This window comes from Trachemys scripta, chromosome 1 (assembly GCF_013100865.1).
Source record: "Trachemys scripta elegans isolate TJP31775 chromosome 1, CAS_Tse_1.0, whole genome shotgun sequence".
NCBI lineage: Eukaryota > Metazoa > Chordata > Testudines > Emydidae > Trachemys > Trachemys scripta.
In genome coordinates, this window is record NC_048298.1 from 36978007 (window position 1) to 36996331 (window position 18325).

General features: G+C 43.1%; 1 protein-coding gene across 11 annotated transcripts in view; it reads right to left on the reverse strand.

Annotated features, from left to right (window-relative positions):
- Nucleotides 1-15732, reverse strand: part of TTLL8 (tubulin tyrosine ligase like 8) — a 58398-nt gene extending 42666 nt beyond the window's left edge. For 5 of the 11 annotated variants that reach the window (XM_034767427.1, XM_034767436.1, XM_034767382.1 and 2 more), the window contains exons 1-5: nt 13286-13514; nt 12497-12622; nt 10781-10876; nt 7073-7164; nt 6009-6165 (exon numbers count right to left, since the gene is read on the reverse strand). In XM_034767427.1, the coding sequence (XP_034623318.1) occupies nt 6009-6165; nt 7073-7164; nt 10781-10876; nt 12497-12575 (424 nt within the window). In that variant the 5' untranslated portion in view covers nt 12576-12622; nt 13286-13514. The other 6 variants (XM_034767407.1, XM_034767397.1, XM_034767390.1 and 3 more) reach the window with 6 other exon arrangements.
- Between the last annotated feature and the right edge of the window lie 2593 nt (nt 15733-18325).

Consider the following 18325-nt stretch of genomic DNA (forward strand, 5'->3'; position numbering starts at 1 on the left):
TCCCAGACAGATTTTGTGAGAGTAGCTATGTGTCCTATAAAAGATGCTCTACATTTATTTTATCTCCCACGATCTGTAGGCTGACAACATTAGCACCCATAAATTATTATTTTTTCTTTAATATGAATATTACACACACAAAATCATGTAAAAAGAACATTACAAAATCAAACACTAAAATTTAGGAAATGCCCGCATTAAGGCTGCCCATGCAACCCTAATTCTGCCCATTGTGCATATGCATTATGATGCAGTCTGTAATTACATGATAACATACTATTTTTTCCAGAGGATCAGGATAGATGGTGCTCACCAACTGAGCAGCTATTCAATATTTTGTTTTATCCTCATTGTTAAGTGACTCCATCCTTTCTGTACTGCATGCTACTCAAATCCTGCTCTGAAGAAAGAATTATCAATTTCCTTGTGGGCTTTTCTACAGTGCTCATCGCTATAGCATCTGACTGCTTCACAAACATTACTTTATTTTCACAACTCTCCTGTGAGATGAGGGGCTATTATTAGAGGATTGCACTTGCACACTTTGTAGCTTTTGTGGGTGGAGTTTATTATACATGCTGGGGCTCTTGCATTCCTCTATTCCACCCCACAAGCTCCCTGTGTGCCACCCTTCTATCTCCCTCTATGTCAGGGACTCCCTGCCTCTCCCTGCAATCTCCTCCCTAACATGGGTTCTGAGTGCTCCCCATTGTCTCCTCCACCCATACCAGGGTCGTCCCCCCAACCTTGCCCCAGATACACTGGAAGACTTTAATGAGAGCCATCAACCAGTTGTTTGATCTCCAGACAACTGCAGAGCTGCTTGAAGCTGTGGTTGTGCTAACCAGATAGCAGGGGCTCCAGGTGTCCCCCATTTTTCCTCTTTCCATTTTCTTACTTTCCTCAAAATCAATAGGTTTCTGTCCACTGATGCTTGGAACACTCCCTGCAACTTTGGAATTGGAAGTGGCATTCACAAATTATCACATTTCAGACAAACACAAAAATGCCATCAAGTTGAATGTAAGGCCTTCACAAGCTTAGCCATTTATTCCAATTTTATCAATAGTGAACTGAGGCACAGAGAAATTAAAGTCACAAGTATCCACTAACTTTGGATGCCCAATTTCAGACACCTGAGACCTGATTTTCCAGAGTATTTAGCATTATATAGCACAGCTCCCGCTGACTTCAGCTACAGCTGAGTGCTCAGCACTTCTGCAAGTTAGACAACAGTGTATCAAGTTGGGCACTCAGAAATGAGGAACACACAATCAGTGACCATCTGTGAAAAGTTGAGTGTAGGTGACTTGCTCAGCATCACATGGGAACTCTGTGTTTGGGGCAAGAATAGAATCCAGTTCTCCAGTTCACCCTCAAATGGCCTTTACCATGAGATCATCCTATTTTTTCCTGCAGTTTCCTGCCTTATTCATTAGACAGCTTTCAATTTCTCCAAAAATTAGGTAGGGGCCTTACAGACAACAGCCTCATTCACTATAGAACCCACTGGCTCCCAGTGCCAATCTCCCTCCCTGGGCTCTTCATCCAATCTCAGTCTCCCACTCCCTGGGGCTCCTTGTTCAAGCTTCTTTGTCCAGCCAGTTCCAATTCTCCCCCTGCACGTCAGCTCCCTATCGGATTTGTCTACCCTACTCCCACCACTGTTGCCCCCAGGTCCCAGTCTCCTTGACCAACTACTCCCAGTCTCCCCATCATTTCTAAGAAGTCTCTCCTGAGTATGTCAGAACTTCAATTTTTCAAAGGGTTAGAACTTGGCCATATATGGGCAGATTTTCATAGGGACAGCACCTTGCCAAAAGGCCACCATCTTGCCAAAATTCAAGTCTCTGTTCCAACCCATAGGGACGCTAGACCTTCTCAAAGAAAAAGTCACCAGAATAGTTTTTAAGATGGGCAAAACCATTTTTCCCCTAACCCTGTTCTCAGAAATGGCAGAATCATTTTAGCTGAAACTCTCGCCCAAAAATGCAGCCTGAGGCAGACACCTGGCCTTATAATGGGAAGTGAAGGGTAGTCTTAATTATGAGCTGCAGGTAGTACCGTCTACTCTCATTACAGTATCAGGCTTAGTCTGACCTGACATCCCATTAATCATATTGTATGACTCATCCCTTTTTCTGGTGCAAGTAGTTTGTACATCTGTAGCACCTTTTATCCAACAAACATTAAGCTATTTACAAAAAATAATGTACTAAGCCTCAACACTGCTGGAGGCAGGTCAGCATAATTATTTAATAATAATTATTATACAGTTGGGGAAACTGAGTCACATAGCAGTTAAGTGACTTCACAAGGTAATAGGAACATAGAAATGATCAGACTAGATCAGGCCAGTGGTCCATTTAGCAAGGTAAGCTGTCTGTAACAGTTTTCATATCAGTTGCTTCAGAGGTAGGAGTAAAATACTTCATAATGGACAATTAGGCTATAATATGTCTATGGGGGGGAAGTTCATATATAAACCCAAGCAGTTAGTAATTGTAAATAGTAACATTGCAAGTCAGTGATAGAGCCAGGAACAGAACCCAGGAATCTGTCTTTTGCTCTGGCCAACAGATAGTACTTTCTCTACATTAATATCTCAAGTAGTCCAATCTCAAACAACCAATGAAGAGGCATGGTTCCTGGCACAGAATATTATAGGTGGCACCAGTAACAGCAGCAATAATTAAGACTGCCCTTCACTTCCCATTATAAGGGAACTTCAAAGAGATCTCACAAAACTAAGGGATTGGGCAACAAAATGTCAAATGAAATGGATAAATGTCAAGTTATGCACTTTGGGGAAAAAATAACCCCAACTATACATACAATATGATGGGGGCTAATTTAGCTAAAACTAATCAGGAAAGAGATCTTGGAGTCATCGTGGATAGTTCTCTGAAGACGTCCACACAGTGTGCAGTGGCAGTCAAAAAAGCAAACAGGATGTTAGGAATCATTAAGAAGGGTTAGAGAATAAGATGGAGCATATCTTATTGCCCTTATATAAACCCATGGTATGCCCACATCTTGAATACTGCATACAGATATGGTCTCCTCATCTCAAAAAAGATATACTGGCATTAGAAAAGGTTTAGGGAAGGGCAACTAAAATGATTAGTATTAGAGGGGTAGCCGTGTTAGTCTGGATCTGTAAAAAGCAACAGAGAGTCCTGTGGCACCTTTAAGACTAACAGAAGTATTGGAGCATAAGCTTTCGTGAGTGAATACCCACTTCGTCAGACGCATGTGGGCACCTGTTAGTCTTAAAGGTGCCACAGGACTCTCTGTTGCTTTTTACAAGTAACAATTAACCTATATCTAGGAGTGAAGCACTCCGTATTGGAAAGAAGCTCATTTTTGATTGATCTACTTTGAGGGAAGTTTAAATAAATCCTGACAATGTTGTACGATACATTATTTATTCCTCTCTTCTCAATGAGGCTTCCAATTAGCTGAATTACATCTGGGATGGAAACATCGTTCCCCTCCCACTGTACAGAAGGCTGAAAAGTGTTTTGGTTCTTTTAGGATTAGAGAAAGATCTTTCTCTAATGTATATCATTTACAGGTATTGATCCAAAGGTCAGGCATGAGTTGACAAAGCTATTTTTGTTTAAAGCTGAATACAAAAGTGACAAAAGGTTATACAGTATTTTGCTCAGTTTAAAGAGACTTATTTTATATTTTAATGATTTTTCTANGTAAAAAGCAACAGAGAGTCCTGTGGCACCTTTAAGACTAACAGGTGCCCACATGCGTCTGACGAAGTGGGTATTCACTCACGAAAGCTTATGCTCCAATACTTCTGTTAGTCTTAAAGGTGCCACAGGACTCTCTGTTGCTTTTTAAAATGATTAGGGGTTTGGAATGGGTCCCATATGAGGAGAGATTAAAGAGACTAGGACTCTTCAGCTTGGAAAAGAGGAGACTAAGGGGGGATATGATAGAGGTATATAAAATCATGAGTGGTGTGGAGAAAGTGAATAAGGAAAAGTTATTTACTTGTTCCCATAATATAAGAACTAGGGGCCACCAAATGAAATTAATGGGCAGCAGGTTTAAAACAAATAAAAGGAAGTTCTTCTTCACACAGTGCACAGTCAATGTGTGGAACTCCTTGCCTGAGGAGGTTGTGAAGGCTAGGACTATAACAGGGTTTAAAAGAGAACTAGATAAATTCACGGAGGTTAAGTCCATTAATGGCTATTAGCCAGGATAGGTAAGGAATGGTGGCCCTAGCCTCTGTTCGTCAGAGGGTGGAAATCGATGGCAGGAGAGAGATCACTTGATCATTACCTGTTAGGTTCACTCCCTCTGGGAAACCTGGCATTAGCCACTGTCGGCAGACAGGATACTGGGCTGGATGGACCTTTGATCTGACCCAGTATCGCTGTTCTTATGTTCTTAAGATCAACCACTATGAACTCGAAACGGTGAACAAGTTCATATATCGGAGGGCCACTATCGCAGCCAACCTCTCACCTGAAACAGAACTAAAAATCCACATCAGAAAAACTGCCACAACACTATCTAGACTGAGCAAGAGGGCATGACAAAACAGCAAACTGACAGAATACACACAGAACTGTGTGTATCGTGCATGTGTTATCAGTACACTTTTGTATGGGAGCGAGACATGGACACTATACGCTCATCAGGAAAAGAGGCTCAACAGCTTTCCTATGCGTTGCCTTCATTGAATCTTTGGAATCTCCGGGAGGGACAGAGTCACCAACACTGAGGTGCTCAAGCAGGCCAGCATACCCAGCATGCAAACACTCCTCAGAGATGCCACTGCTAGTTTGGGCATGTGCCGAATAAATGATGGGCGCATCCCAAAGGACATCCTCTTCAGCGAACTGACATCTGGAAAAAGACCCAAGGATGCCCAAAATTGCATTTCAATGATGTGTGCAAGCGAGACCTCAAAGAAATGGACATGGATGTGGATTACTGAGAAGGTCACACTCAGTACAGCAGCCTTAGGAAAGAGGAGCTCTATAAAGGTCTCCAGAGTTACAAGAGGAAGCAGTCCAGCTTAGCAGAGAAAAGAGCTCGCAGAAGGCAGAGCCCAAAGGGACGAAACATCATCTTTAAATGTGACAGATACAGCAGAGATTGTCTCTCTCAAGTGGGTCACTTCAGCCACAGTTGCCATAAAACGAATTAAGTACGTTCTTTACCTCTCGGGGCACATACCCAGGGTCTCTCGAGATTGAAGGATGCCTACTACTACTATATGAATGCTTTTATAATAACTTTCTTGTATTAAAATTAATCCTCTGCTTACCAGTTATTTAACTACATAGGCATCTTTAGGTGTTACTAAACACTCTTCACAACTAGGCACTGGGAATCAGAATGAGTACAAGCATAACTGTAATTATCCATACAATGGCTTCATTGAAACAAATGAAGAGAGGAGTTCATCAGTAATACAAATTGGAGTGTGCAGGAAGGGATGCCATTTACATTACAGCAAATGTTCCTCAAGCTGAAAGAATGGGACCCCTCGTTTTCCTTGTGCTGGGGTTAGAATCACTAGCAAGGAGGTAGCACTTCCTTCCCTTTAGGACAAACACGGATCCATGTCATAGACGAGTCCATTCTCAGCTTTTCTGCTTTACTCTCTGGATTTCCTTCTGTCTGATCAAAAAATGGCATAGTAGGTTTGCATGTTTATTGTCCTTCAGAGACTCTAGATGACATGTTCAGGTTACAGGAAAAAGAAGATTTATTTCCTAACAGCCAGATCTGCAAATTTAACCTACTTACCAGCAAGAGGCTCATCTGGCCCTCAGTACTACAGCCCCTGTAAACCCCTTTTCTTCTTTTCTCAAAATCGGAGACTAAAAGTGAAAATCTGCATGACTAGTTCTGATAATTTTGTGTTGATTATTGTTATGAGAAATGCAAAGATTAAAAACATGATAGGACATTGTATATAAAAAGTTATATCCACATCTATGTGAAAGCAGAAAGCTATTTAGGTACTCTACCATTCTTCCCACCATCTTCACAATCAGCATCACACTCGTCATCTTTATTGTCCTGTAAGTCACTTCTTATGGAAAGCTTTCTCTCCACCCATCCTTTTTTCCTTAAACTTCTACGAATTACTGGGTAGGGTCCACAGATGGTAAAAATTTTCTTTTCCTAAGATTGCAAGCAGATACTTTAAAATGAAAACACAGACAGTGCAAAAATATTATGGTTTATCTTTTATAAGTAAGGTCTACATCAACAGTAGTGCAATGCCTTTGAAGCTGCAAGCACTAGAATTTAAAACCGGAGGGGAAACACTGAAGATGTATTCATTGGATTTCAGTAGCACCTACAACATCTTAGGAGCTGCGCGCGCACACACTCTCTCTCTCTCTCTCTCTCTCTCTCTCCCTCCCTCCCCCCTCCCCCCCCCCCCCCCCCGAAGGCAATCCTGCTGATTATTCCACAATACTATTAAGCAATTTCCCTCCAGTAACAAGTGGCTGGTTACCACAGTGGGAATACATATCACCCTGTCACTTTGGGAGAGCCAAATTAATAAAGGTGAACTGCAATGTTACAAATGAAATTTGGCCATATCTATCTATCAAGCAATAGATAGATAGATATGTATTTATAGCATGCAATCACCATCTTATCTAGGTGTTAAATGGATTTATATCTTTATCTATTCTCTGTCGTAGGGTTTGTTCCCCTCAGCCTGCAAACCCCTGCAGAATTCAGCAATAACAAATTCCAGTAAGAGAAGAGCAAATGTATTGTAGTTCAATGTGAGGAGGATGTGTACTGACAAAGCTCTGGCGGGGGTGGGGCGGTGAGGGCAGTCTTTGTACAGTGCTATCTGCACTATAGCCCTGTCTAAACTAGGGAGAATGTTTTTTTTATTAAATACCAACACAGTTTTAAAAACCATTTAGCAGACAGGATTTAACAACTTAAAAAAACCTATTAGCTCATTATGATCAACTCCCAGCTGGCCCCCAGGGAAAATATTGTTAGAAAACAGGTATCGTAAATGGAAAAACAAACCACTAAAATCTATTGTCAACACACATACCCTGATTGCCTTGTCAGCTAAAAATCTTGCCAGCTTATATTTGTCCAGTTTGGGAGAAAGAGGTGACTCTTCTGCAATTCTCTGGTTTATCTCTAAAAAAAGATTAAAAAAAAAAGCTATCATGCAACAGGAACTGTAACCAATTAATACATAGAAATAGAGGACCATCTTTTGCAGCGCTCACTCATTTCTAGTCCCAGATCTACACCCTGAAATACTCAGCACCACGATGCCTAACTTCTAGAAAATCCCTCAAACAATATCATGATCCACAAGGCCTGAATTAGGCTCCCGATGCAATGCAGGGGAGAGATAGCACCTAAGAATGTGATCTGCAAAAGTCAGCATGCTAAACAGTGAGCCACCTAAGCTAGCCAATGGAAGATGCTGAGCTGAAGGTGTGTGCAGGGCTGTCCTTAGGCTTACGCAGCATACGCAGCTGCACAGGGCACCATGAAATTGGGGCCCCAAATTGCCCCAAATTTCATGGTGCCCTAGGCAGCTGCGTGCTGCATACGCAGCAGCACCAGCCCCGGCGACCAGCCCTATCTCTCAGCCAGCCCCGCCCCCGCAAAGGGCAGGGCTGTCCCTAGGGGGAACATGGGGCCCCGGACAACTCCCTCCACCCTGCCTCTTACCCTTCCCCCCTGCTCTGCCCCCGGCCCGCCCCCATTCCACCTCTTCCCCCAGCGACCCCGCACTCACCAGCAGCGGCGGGAAGCAGAACAACCCTGCCCCAGCCCACTCTACTCTGCCAGCTCCCAGCCGCAGTGCTCCGCTTCCTGCTGTCGGTGAGTGCATGGAAAGGATCACCTCCCGCACTCACCAATGGCAGGAAGCAGAGAGATGCGCCCCAGCCCGCTCCACTTCCCTTGCCTCGGCCCCAGCCATGTCACTCACGTTGGGGAAAGGACCATCCCCGGCTCTTACCAGTGGCGGGAAGCAGAGCGCCACAGCTGGGAGCTAGTGGAGTAGAGCGGGCTGGGGCCGGGCTGCTCCGCTTCCCGCTGCTGCCGGTGAGTGGGCAGGGGGATCCCTTCCCCCATGTTCCCTCCCCTGAGCGACACAGCTGGGGCCAGGGCAAGGGAAGCGGAGTGGGCTGCTCCCAGCCCTCCGCTAATCCCCGGGGCCACTCTGGGCCTGTGGGGCCCCCAATTTGGCCCCCCACAGCTCTGGGTATGGGGAGGCCTGGGGCCCCACACAACCCCCCCGTGGGGGAGCTGCGTAGGGCTAGGGATGGCCCTGGGTATGTGCTAATCCCCATCCCCTCATGAAATTCAGCACCTAAATCCCCTTTCTGCAGCCCAGATTATCTCTGCTAGCAATCCACAGCTGGGAACCCTTCTCCTAGAGACAAGTGGCTTAGGTGCCTAAGCTGTTAATTGTGAGAATGAGCTATGATCCCACCTTACCCCACACAAAATGGACAGTGGTAGGGATCAGAGTCAATGGACCAGAGAGACTCTAGCCTGCTGCTTATGGCACCCACCTGAGAAGTGGGAGACCCAGGGTCCAGTCCCCTTGGTCCAATAACTATTTAAGTATTTACCCAAAATGAAACAGCTTCAACAGGAGAGAGTGAGAGCTCCACATCAGAATATCCTATGGCTTAGTAGTTAGAGCACTGTCCTAAAAGGCAGGAGACTCCCCTCTTCAGATCCTTCTCCCCCCTCAGGCAGAGTGGGGAACTGAACCCCCATCTCCCACATACCAGGTTAATGGTCTAACCACTGAGCTAAAAGTTATAAAGGGATGGCGGCACCTCCACCACTGGCCAGATTTTGAGTGGCATGTGAGCATTCCTACCAGATCAGACCCTGCAGGCAAGATAAGTGCTCTTTCTCTGGTTTGTGGATCGCACTAGGGCTTACTCAGAACAGGTTTCTGGGCACCTAGAGTGAGGCAGCAGCATGCATGTCCAGAGGCAGAAACTTAGGAAACTTTTACCCTGAAAGCTTAGGCACTGCGTGAGTTTGGGTGCCTATGGGGTTAGGTGGCAGCCAACTGTGGGTTTTGTGGATCACAGTGGAGTCTAAAAATGTGACCTGGGCACCTAAACCCCAGAATTAGGCACCTAACTACTTTTGTAGATCTGATCACTTATCAAACATTTTCGGGTGGTAGGTAGACACTAATCCTTACCTATTTCCTAAATAAAGAACCAATCCAGCAAACACTTAGGCACATGTGTAACTTTAGTCATCTCAGTAAAGTTACATATGTGCTTCAGTGTACACAGGAACAGGGCTAACCTTTGTTTTCTAACTATTATAAATAAAGTGCCAACTATCTCCATTTGCCCCTCAACCTAGCCATCATTCATTGGCTATCTTTTTTTACAGCTATTTTGGCAGAAGTGAGACTTAACGAGAGATCTGAGGAAGGAGTGAGTAGTGGCCTTATGGATCAATTCAGGAAAGGAATTCCAGGTCTAAAGGGCTGCTTGGAAGAAGGTGCACAGACATTGTGCAAGAAGCTGACAGGTGGACAAAGCTGGCATTGTTGGCAGAGTGGGAGGATGGGGGGGGGCAATTCAATCCAAAAAAGAGGAGTATGGAGGAGACAAGTTGCAAAGGGAACCTGAATTTGATACAATGAAATGGGGAAATCAATGAAGCTATTAAAAGAGGAGGATATAGTCAAAGAGTCGGGCAAGAAAGGTGGCCTTAGCAGCAGTATTTTGAAGGAGTGGCAGTGGTAATGGGATCATTAGGGAAGCCAAAGAGGAGGTGGTTATAATTGTTAGGGTAATAGATGATGAGGGCCTGAATGAGACTTTTAGCTTTCTGGACAGAAAGAAAAGGATGGGTTTTAGAAATATTTTACAGGAAGAAGCTTCAAGAGAGGCTGCTGTGGACAGGACATTCCTCTGCACAGAAAAATATTACTATGGAAAAAGTAAAGACTAATGAGCTTTCTGATTAGTCCGATGCTTACACCTCAGCAAAGCTTCCTTTTTCCACCAGTTCCTGCAGAGAAGAGTAACTTCCTGTGAAAACTACTTTTCCACATGAAGTCTACGAAGAAAGAAAGTAAATTTAATATGAAATGACAAAACAGACCTCTCCATCCTTGTCAAGTATAATGGAAAGTATGGTTAGTCAAGGTCTGATCATGCAACCAGAACAGCATCAGTTGCACCATTTTCCCCATACGGAGCCCTTCTGGCTTCAGTGGGACTCTGCATGGTCCACCCACGTACATCCAAACACTGGCTTGAAACCTAATGGAAAGTTACCTCTGTTGAAACGTTGCCAAGATAGACTACATGAACTAAACAAGTTTCCACTGGATAAGATTCCATGATATCAGCAAATAGGGAATTTAGGAAATGCCTTGTCCTTTTTAAATAACTTTAAAAGCCTGGACATTAAGGCCAGATCCCAAACCCAATGATCTCTATGGGAGTCTTTTCACTGATTTCTATGGGCTTTGTATCAGGCTTTTAATGAGAAGAAAGTACTGCACTTTTATATATACCCATTTGTTTTAATGATCTTGTGCAAGTATTCAGTCAGGATATTACTTTGGGAAACCTTTAATGCTGTTTTGTAGTTATTTTGCTAAAAAATCTAGCATTTTCATTAATAAAACACTGCATAGTGTGAATTTAGTCACAGCTGAGAATCAGCTTGCTGTACAAATGTGTGTGAAAATGTTTAAATTAGGAAATACCAACATTAAGGTACTGACCAGCCAGAGACTTACCAGGAAGCAATCCCTGGTGGCAGCAAACTGTGGGAAAACATTTGTTCACACCAAGTTTTGGGCTTTTCTGGGGAGGGAGGTTGGTTCTTATCATTCCTAAGAAAGAGAAGAGACAGTTTCCAAAATACAGAACTAGAGAAGTTATCTGAAATTGATAAGACTAGATGTTATAAGTGAGTTAATAACAAAAATAGCCATAAAGAGTCAAGGAAGAAATAGTTAAAAGCTCCAATTATGATACAAGCTTTCTAATTAAAATGAAATGAAGCTGATACTAGAAACCTCTGGTGAAATCAATTTCTTCTATGATTCCAATTACCCATTTCCATCAATGGAAGGAACTGGTTAATTAATATATGTAAGTTTATTTCATGGTGGGAAAAAATAATTTTCTCTATAGATTAATAAACTCTTTTAATTTAGGTATATAAATTATCTCCATAAGACATCACTCAAAGGAGATGTATTAAAGACAGTTAGTTCTCAAGGACCTGATTCTGAAAAGTACTGAGAGCCAAATGCAGTTAATGCAAGATTAAGGGTAGCTAATCCTTTATATTCTACAAGAAATGAGCGAAAAACTATGTGAGTTAAGGAAGGAAGAAAAACTGGATCACCAGCATGTTCCCTTTTCTCCTAACCCTGCAGCAGTTTCTCCCTTAGGAATCCACATTAGCAGAGAGGGTGAGGTTGAAAGTAGACATAGGATGACTGGTGGCTCTCCACCAGATTTTCTGCACAAAAATCCCACAGGCTAAACTTAGTAAATTATTCCTTTGCACTATGGAATTCCTCACCTTTGTGGTATATTTCTGGACAGACAAAGTTGGAGGAGACTGTAACAACACAGCTCCTGCAGGAACCTAAATATGTTTTCCATGGACTGCAACAAACCAGAGGTGCAAGGTGTGGATGGCTCTTGTGCCAAATGGATCCCTGAGCTCTGCATATGTCTTGGGAGATGTGAGAGTTTAAGGGTAAAATCTCCAGTCTCTTCCACTAAGGGACAAACTCTGCTACATCTCCACTGCTCTAAAACCACCCCATCCACCTCCTCAACCCCAAAATGGAAGAATTCCATGGACACTCCAACAGTTGAAGATTTCAGAGTTTCCACCTCCCTAGTCACAAATAACCAGAGCAGGGAAGAATGGGACCCTAAATGTATCATTTGACTGAAATCCCACTCTATGTCTGTTGCTGTGGGCTACTGCTGGTTTGAAATCTCTATATAAAGATGTCTTTGCATTAGGAATCATGTCTTATATACAATTTTGTAGATTTTATTTTAAAAACTCAGTAGACTTCATAACATATAGCAACAATCCAGTGAAACAAATCTGTAGTTTTAATTAGGCATTGAAATTAAATCATTAACAATTCCAACTATACATTTTATCTCCTAAAAGGTATAGTATATAAATATTACATCCTGTTAATTAGAAATGACATAATCCCAACCTTCGACTTATCTTTTTTAAAGAATATAAATTGTCCCGTAAGTAGAAAGTCTAGATAGGCAATGGACATTGAAAAGACATTGTGCGGGGTAATTCATCTCTGAACAAATGCTAGGTAGGGACATGTCCTATTCTCAGACTAAGGGATCTTTTGTTAGAAAGAGATTATGAAAAAGATTAATTATATGTTGATATTTTATAGCTGTCATCTGACTTTAGCAAAAGTTTGATTAAAAATTCATTTGCAAATACAAACTGTTTTCTTCTTCTTTTCTTTCTTCATCACTTAAACCCAATGGGAGCAGTCTTCTTTCTGCATGAATCTGATTCATCATGATATATTAAGCTGTGTCATTGTTACTTCATTCTTTGGCTATTTGCCCTGCAAATTTACAGAGAGAAGATAATTCAATTTGTTGTCATATGCTTCCATGCTACATTTTCTCTATCTCCTATTATTTTTCAATATTAAAGGGACCACACCAACTTAAAAACACACACTCTTCTTTTTGGAGATGCTTTCCCTACCATAGTATTGTTCACTGTATGTAAGTGATGGGAAATGGCTATAGAAATTATGCCAAACCAAAAGTATGCAATCGATATGTAGTCCTCCTAAGTGGCATGGAAGAAAAATACTTTGGAGGTATAAAAAGGTCAGAGTTTCTGTAACAAAGTGGCAGTTTCAGCGGTGGTCTTCCAAATACACCTCCGCGACTAGACCTATACAGCCTGTGTCTGAACTGCACTGTCTGCCTGTGAAGACCAGGAGCTACTTGGGACAGGGACTTGACTTTTGGCTGATCCTAAACATGAAGAGTTGTAGAGCAGTCAGCGAGGGCAAGTCACCCTTACAGAGGGGGCTGAGGGAGTTCCCAGGCCAGGCTGAGCACACTAGGTGACCTATTTAACCAGCCTTTGGGGTTATCCCTGGCAGAGAGAACTGGACCGACTCAGGCTGTTCTAAGGGGCAACCTGAACACAGAAGTAACTTCCGTGGCCCCTAGGAACCTACTGAGCGGGGCCTGGCGAGCACCCACCTTACCCTCTGGGAGCAGCTTCTTTCCCCGGGGCTGCAGGCCCTTCCCCTCCGCTGGCTGCCAGCGCTGCACGCTCCGCGCGTGGCCATTGTGACCTTCACGGGCAGCCCGGGCGCTGTGAGTCCCTCAGGATAAGGGCGGCGGAGGGGCGCCGCGGCCCCAGCGCCCGGGGGAGGGTCACAAAGGGTCGTTCCCCGGCTCAACCAGCGGCTTGGCTGTTACTGAGCATGCGTCAGCTACCTGGGCCTGCCCACAGTAACATCGGCCGAAGCTGGTGCCCTCCGCTGTCTCGGGTGGCTGCTGCTCTGACTTGCGGTTGCAAAGCGAGCTCTGCTGCGAACCGGGCTGCGCGGCGGGGCCGAGTGTGTTGCAAAGTGAATGCACGGAAGGACCACACACGTGGAGGCAGGGGAAGGAGGGAGGCGGATCAGCAAAAGCAGGAGTACTTCCCCCGCCTCCCCGGTCCCTCACACTTTGCTACCCCTGAACCAGTCACCAGAGGCGCGGAGAGGTGGCGTGGCAAGGCAGCAAAAGAGAGTACTTGCTCCTGGCAGCAGAGCGTGCAGGGAGCGGTGTGGTAGCACCCTGCTGCTCACGGTGTCACTGCCACAGCAAGCGGCTTGGAATCGCTAGCACCGGGGAGCAGCTAGAGGTGTCAGTGGGAAGGGAACCGGGATTCAGGTCAGCCTGGCAAGGAAAGATAAACGGTGACGTTGGGGATAGAAGAGGCATTTAGATTTACAGGAGTATATTCCCACCAGTACCGGGTTTATGGGTAATAAAGGCAATCTGGCTGAGGCTGAGCTACCTGATAGCTTAGCTCGATATTCTGGACATCTTTAGTGGAGTTGAACAAACTTCCAGAGCTGCAGCATTAATTGCCTCCATGCTGCTGGATTTACCAGGCGTGTGGGGTAAATGCAGGCAAACTGCTTGCCCTGGTGCACCTTTTAAGTTGAATGGCAAATCTGTACATCCAAGGAACATTGCTGCCTTCTCCGACTCCACGGGGGATGAGAGGATGGCAGGCAGGAAAGGAGGTAAACACCTTGGCTGAGTAGAACTAAATCCTAAAGACTGGTGGCTCCTTTCTGATTTATTTTTTACTTGCTCCTATTCCTCCCATCAAAGAACCATCATCAATCTAAAGCAGCGGTTCTGAAACCCATTGCCCAACCAGCACACAGCTGCAGCCCAGGTGACATCAAGAGCCATACAGGTAGTGTATATATTGTGTGGATTCAGCCCACTATAACACATGGAGAACTGCTGCTGCTGCATATGTGGCCCACAGTGGTAACTAGGTTGAGAACCACTGATCTAAAGTTGATGGAGAAATTTTAAACTGGACTTGTTGACATTTTTAAATGTCTCCCACTGTCACCTCAGTGTCTTAATCCAAATTCTAACTCAGGTCATTTTACTTGTCTTACCTAAATTCTCCCTGCCATTTCAGATGAATGTAGTATTTTTTTCACTTCTTGTTGAAACTTTTCTTTAAGTTTGTAGTATGCTGTTAACCAGCTGACAATTCTACCTCTAAGGCAGTTAAACTTCAGTGATGGGTGAAGTGACCAGTATTTTAAGTCCTTGGGGTCCCTGGTGATAGGTCCACTGGTGAAACACATGACATTATGCCATTGTCATATCATTGGCTTGTCCCCTACCATTCCTGGAAATCAAAAGTTAACTTGCCTGCCGCAAAGTAAAGGACTAAATCAATGGATTCTCTACAGGGCTATTACTGTTTGGTGCAGAATACCTCAATTTTTCAAATTAATGCTGATGTCAATGGAAGTTGAGGGCTCTCAGCATCTTATTGGTTTGGGCTATATAAGAGAATTAAGCCCTCAAGAGGACATGATTGTCCCTTTTTTATTTCTTTTCCCTTCAAGCCCAGTGATAAAATAATAGTCTTTCTTCATGTCTGATGTGTTGAAAGGCCTTGGTCGATCATAAATTTGAGGAGAAGGCAACTTCTTGGAGACGAGGATTTAGTTTTACAAATGGCAAGTATGTTACCATATAAAAGAAATAGAAAACAACCAGTTAAAATACACTCAAAATACTTCACATAAAACCTTCACCCGACCCTACCCACAAAATGGTACACGCAAACCAGTTAAACAAAATACCTAAACCCTGATAGGATGATGTTTTCAACCTCTCAGTTCTCATTCCATCCATGATGTTTAAAAGTTGTTCCAGTGGTTTTTGCTTTATTTTTGTAAAGACAACATTCCTTTCTGCCCCAGTGAACCCAAACTAAACCATTCTTGTTTGTATTTGAACATCAGTTGGGAGTGAACTTTTTCCACATACTAAAGATACAACATTATAGGAGAGATCAGGGTTTACTGCTGCCTTTCTTGAAAGAGTTAGCACGCAAGTATACCTCCCGAGACATTGGAAGCTTTTGGTGTGGTGGGAAGACCATCTCAACAGCCCAACACTGTGGCATTTAATTTCAAAAGGGGGAACTATGCAAAAATGAGGGGGTTAGTTAAACAGAAGTTAAAAGGTACAGTGACTACAGTGAAATCCCTGCAAGCTGCATGGGCGCTTTTTAAAGACACCATAATAGAGGCCCAACTTCAATGTATATCCCAAATTAAGAAACACAGTAAAAGAACTAAAAAAGAGACACTGTGGCTTAACAACCATGTAAAAAAAGCAGTGAGAGATAAAAAGACTTCCTTTAAAAAGTGGAAGTCAAATCCTAGTGAGGCAAATAGAAAGAAGCATAAACGCTGCCAAATTAAGTGCAAGAATGTAATAAGAAAACCAAAGAGGAGTTTGAAGAACGGCTAGCCAAAAACTCCAAAGGTAATAACAAAATGTTTTTTTAAGTACATCAGAAGCAGGAAGCCTGCTAAACAACCAGTGGGGCCCCTTGATGATCGAGATACAAAAGGAGCACTTAAAGACGATAAAGTCATTGCAGAGAAACTAAATGGATTCTTTGCTTCAGTCTTCACGGCTGAGGATGTTAGGGAGATTCCCAAACCTGAGCTGGCTTTTGTAGGTGACAAATCTGAGGAACTGTCACGGATTGAAGTGTCACAAGAGGAGGTTTTGTAATTAATTGATAAACTTAACATTAAAAAGTCACTGGGACCAGATGGCATTCACCCAAGAGTTCTGAAAGAACTCAAATGTGAAGTTGCGGAACTGTTAACTAAGGTTTGTAACCTATCCTTTAAATCAGCTTCTGTACCCAATGACTGGAAGTTAGCTAATGTAACGCCAATATTTTAAAAGGGCTCTAGAGGTGATCCCGGCAATTACAGACCGGTAAATCTAACGTCTGTATCGGGAAAATTAGTCGAAACAATAGTTAAGAATAAAATTGTCCGACACATAGAAAAACATAAACTGTTGAGCAATAGTCAACATGGTTTCTGTAAAGGGAAATCGTGTCTTACTAATCTATTAGAATTCTTTGAAGGGGTCTACAAACATGTGGACAAGGGGGATCCAGTGGACATAGTGTACTTAGATTTCCAGAAAGCCTTTGACAAGGTCCCTCACCAAAGGCTCTTATGTAAATTAAGCTGCCATGGGATAAAAGGGAAGGTCCTTTCATGGATTGAGAACTGGTTAAAAGACAGGGAACAAAGGGTAGGAATAAATGGTAAATTCTCAGAACGGAGAAGGGAAACTAGAGGTGTTCCCCAAGGGTCAGTCCTCGGACTGATCCTATTCAACTTATTCATAAATGATCTGGAGAAAGGGGTAAACAGTGAGGTGGCAAAGTTTGCAGATGATACTAAACTGCTAAAGATAGTTAAGTCCAAAGCAGACTGTGAAGAACTTCAAAAAGATCTCACAAAACTAAGTGATTGGGCAACAAAATGGCAAATGAAATTTAATGTGGATAAATGTAAAGTAATGCACATTGGAAAAAATAACCCCAACTATACATACAATATGATGGGGGCTAATTTAGCTACAACAAGTCAGGAAAAAGATCTTGGAGTCATCGTGGATAGTTCTCTGAAAAGGTCCACGCAGTGTGCAGAGGCAGTCAAAAAAGCAAACAGGATGTTAGGAATCATTAAAAAGGGGATAGAGAATAAGACTGAGAATATATTATTGCCCTTATATAAATCGATGGTACGCCCTCATCTCGAATACTGTGTACAGATGTGGTCTCCTCATCTCAAAAAGATATACTGGCACTAGAAAAGGTTCAGAAAACGCAACTAAAATGATTAAGGGTTTGGAACGGGTCCAATATGAGGAGAGATTAAAGAGGCTAGGACTCTTCAGCTTGGAAAAGAGGAAACTAAGGGGGGATATGATAGAGATATATAAAATCATGAGTGATGTGGAGAAAGTGGATAAGGAAAAGTTATTTACTTATTCCCATAATACGGAACTAGGGGTCATCCAATGAAATTAATAGGCAGCAGGTTTAAAACAAATAAAAGGAAGTTCTTCTTCATGCAGCACACAGTCAACTTGTGGAACTCCTTACCTGAGAAGGTTGTGAAGGCTAGGACTATAACAGAGTTTAAAAGAGAACTGGATAAATTCATGGTGGTTAAGTCCATTAATGGCTATTAGCCAGGACGGGTAAGGAATGGTGTCCCTAGCCTCTGTCTGTCAGAGGATGGAGATGGATGGCAGGAGAGAGATCACTTGATCATTGCCTGTTAGGTTCACTCCCTCTGGGGCATCTGGCATTGGCCACTGTCGGTAGACAGGATACTGGGCTAGATGAACCTTTGGTCTGACCCGGTACAGCCTTTCTTATGTTCTTATGAAGGATGGGTATATCAAACTTTGAATGGTAACATCTAAGACAGAAAGCATCAGCTTTCAATATGGGTCCAAAAGTCTCTGGCAACCTCTGGTGAAGGATAGATTAGCTGGTCATAAACTGCTGCACCAAATACATCCATAATCTTAAGGGGATGGAGAGGGTATTTTTCCTTTTTTCCCAGTTGCATAAATGTTTTTAAAGTGGTTCTTGAAAACCATAAGAGCCTTTGCCATGTATTAAAAATGCAAAAATAAATGAAGCTCCCCAAAAGCAGAAA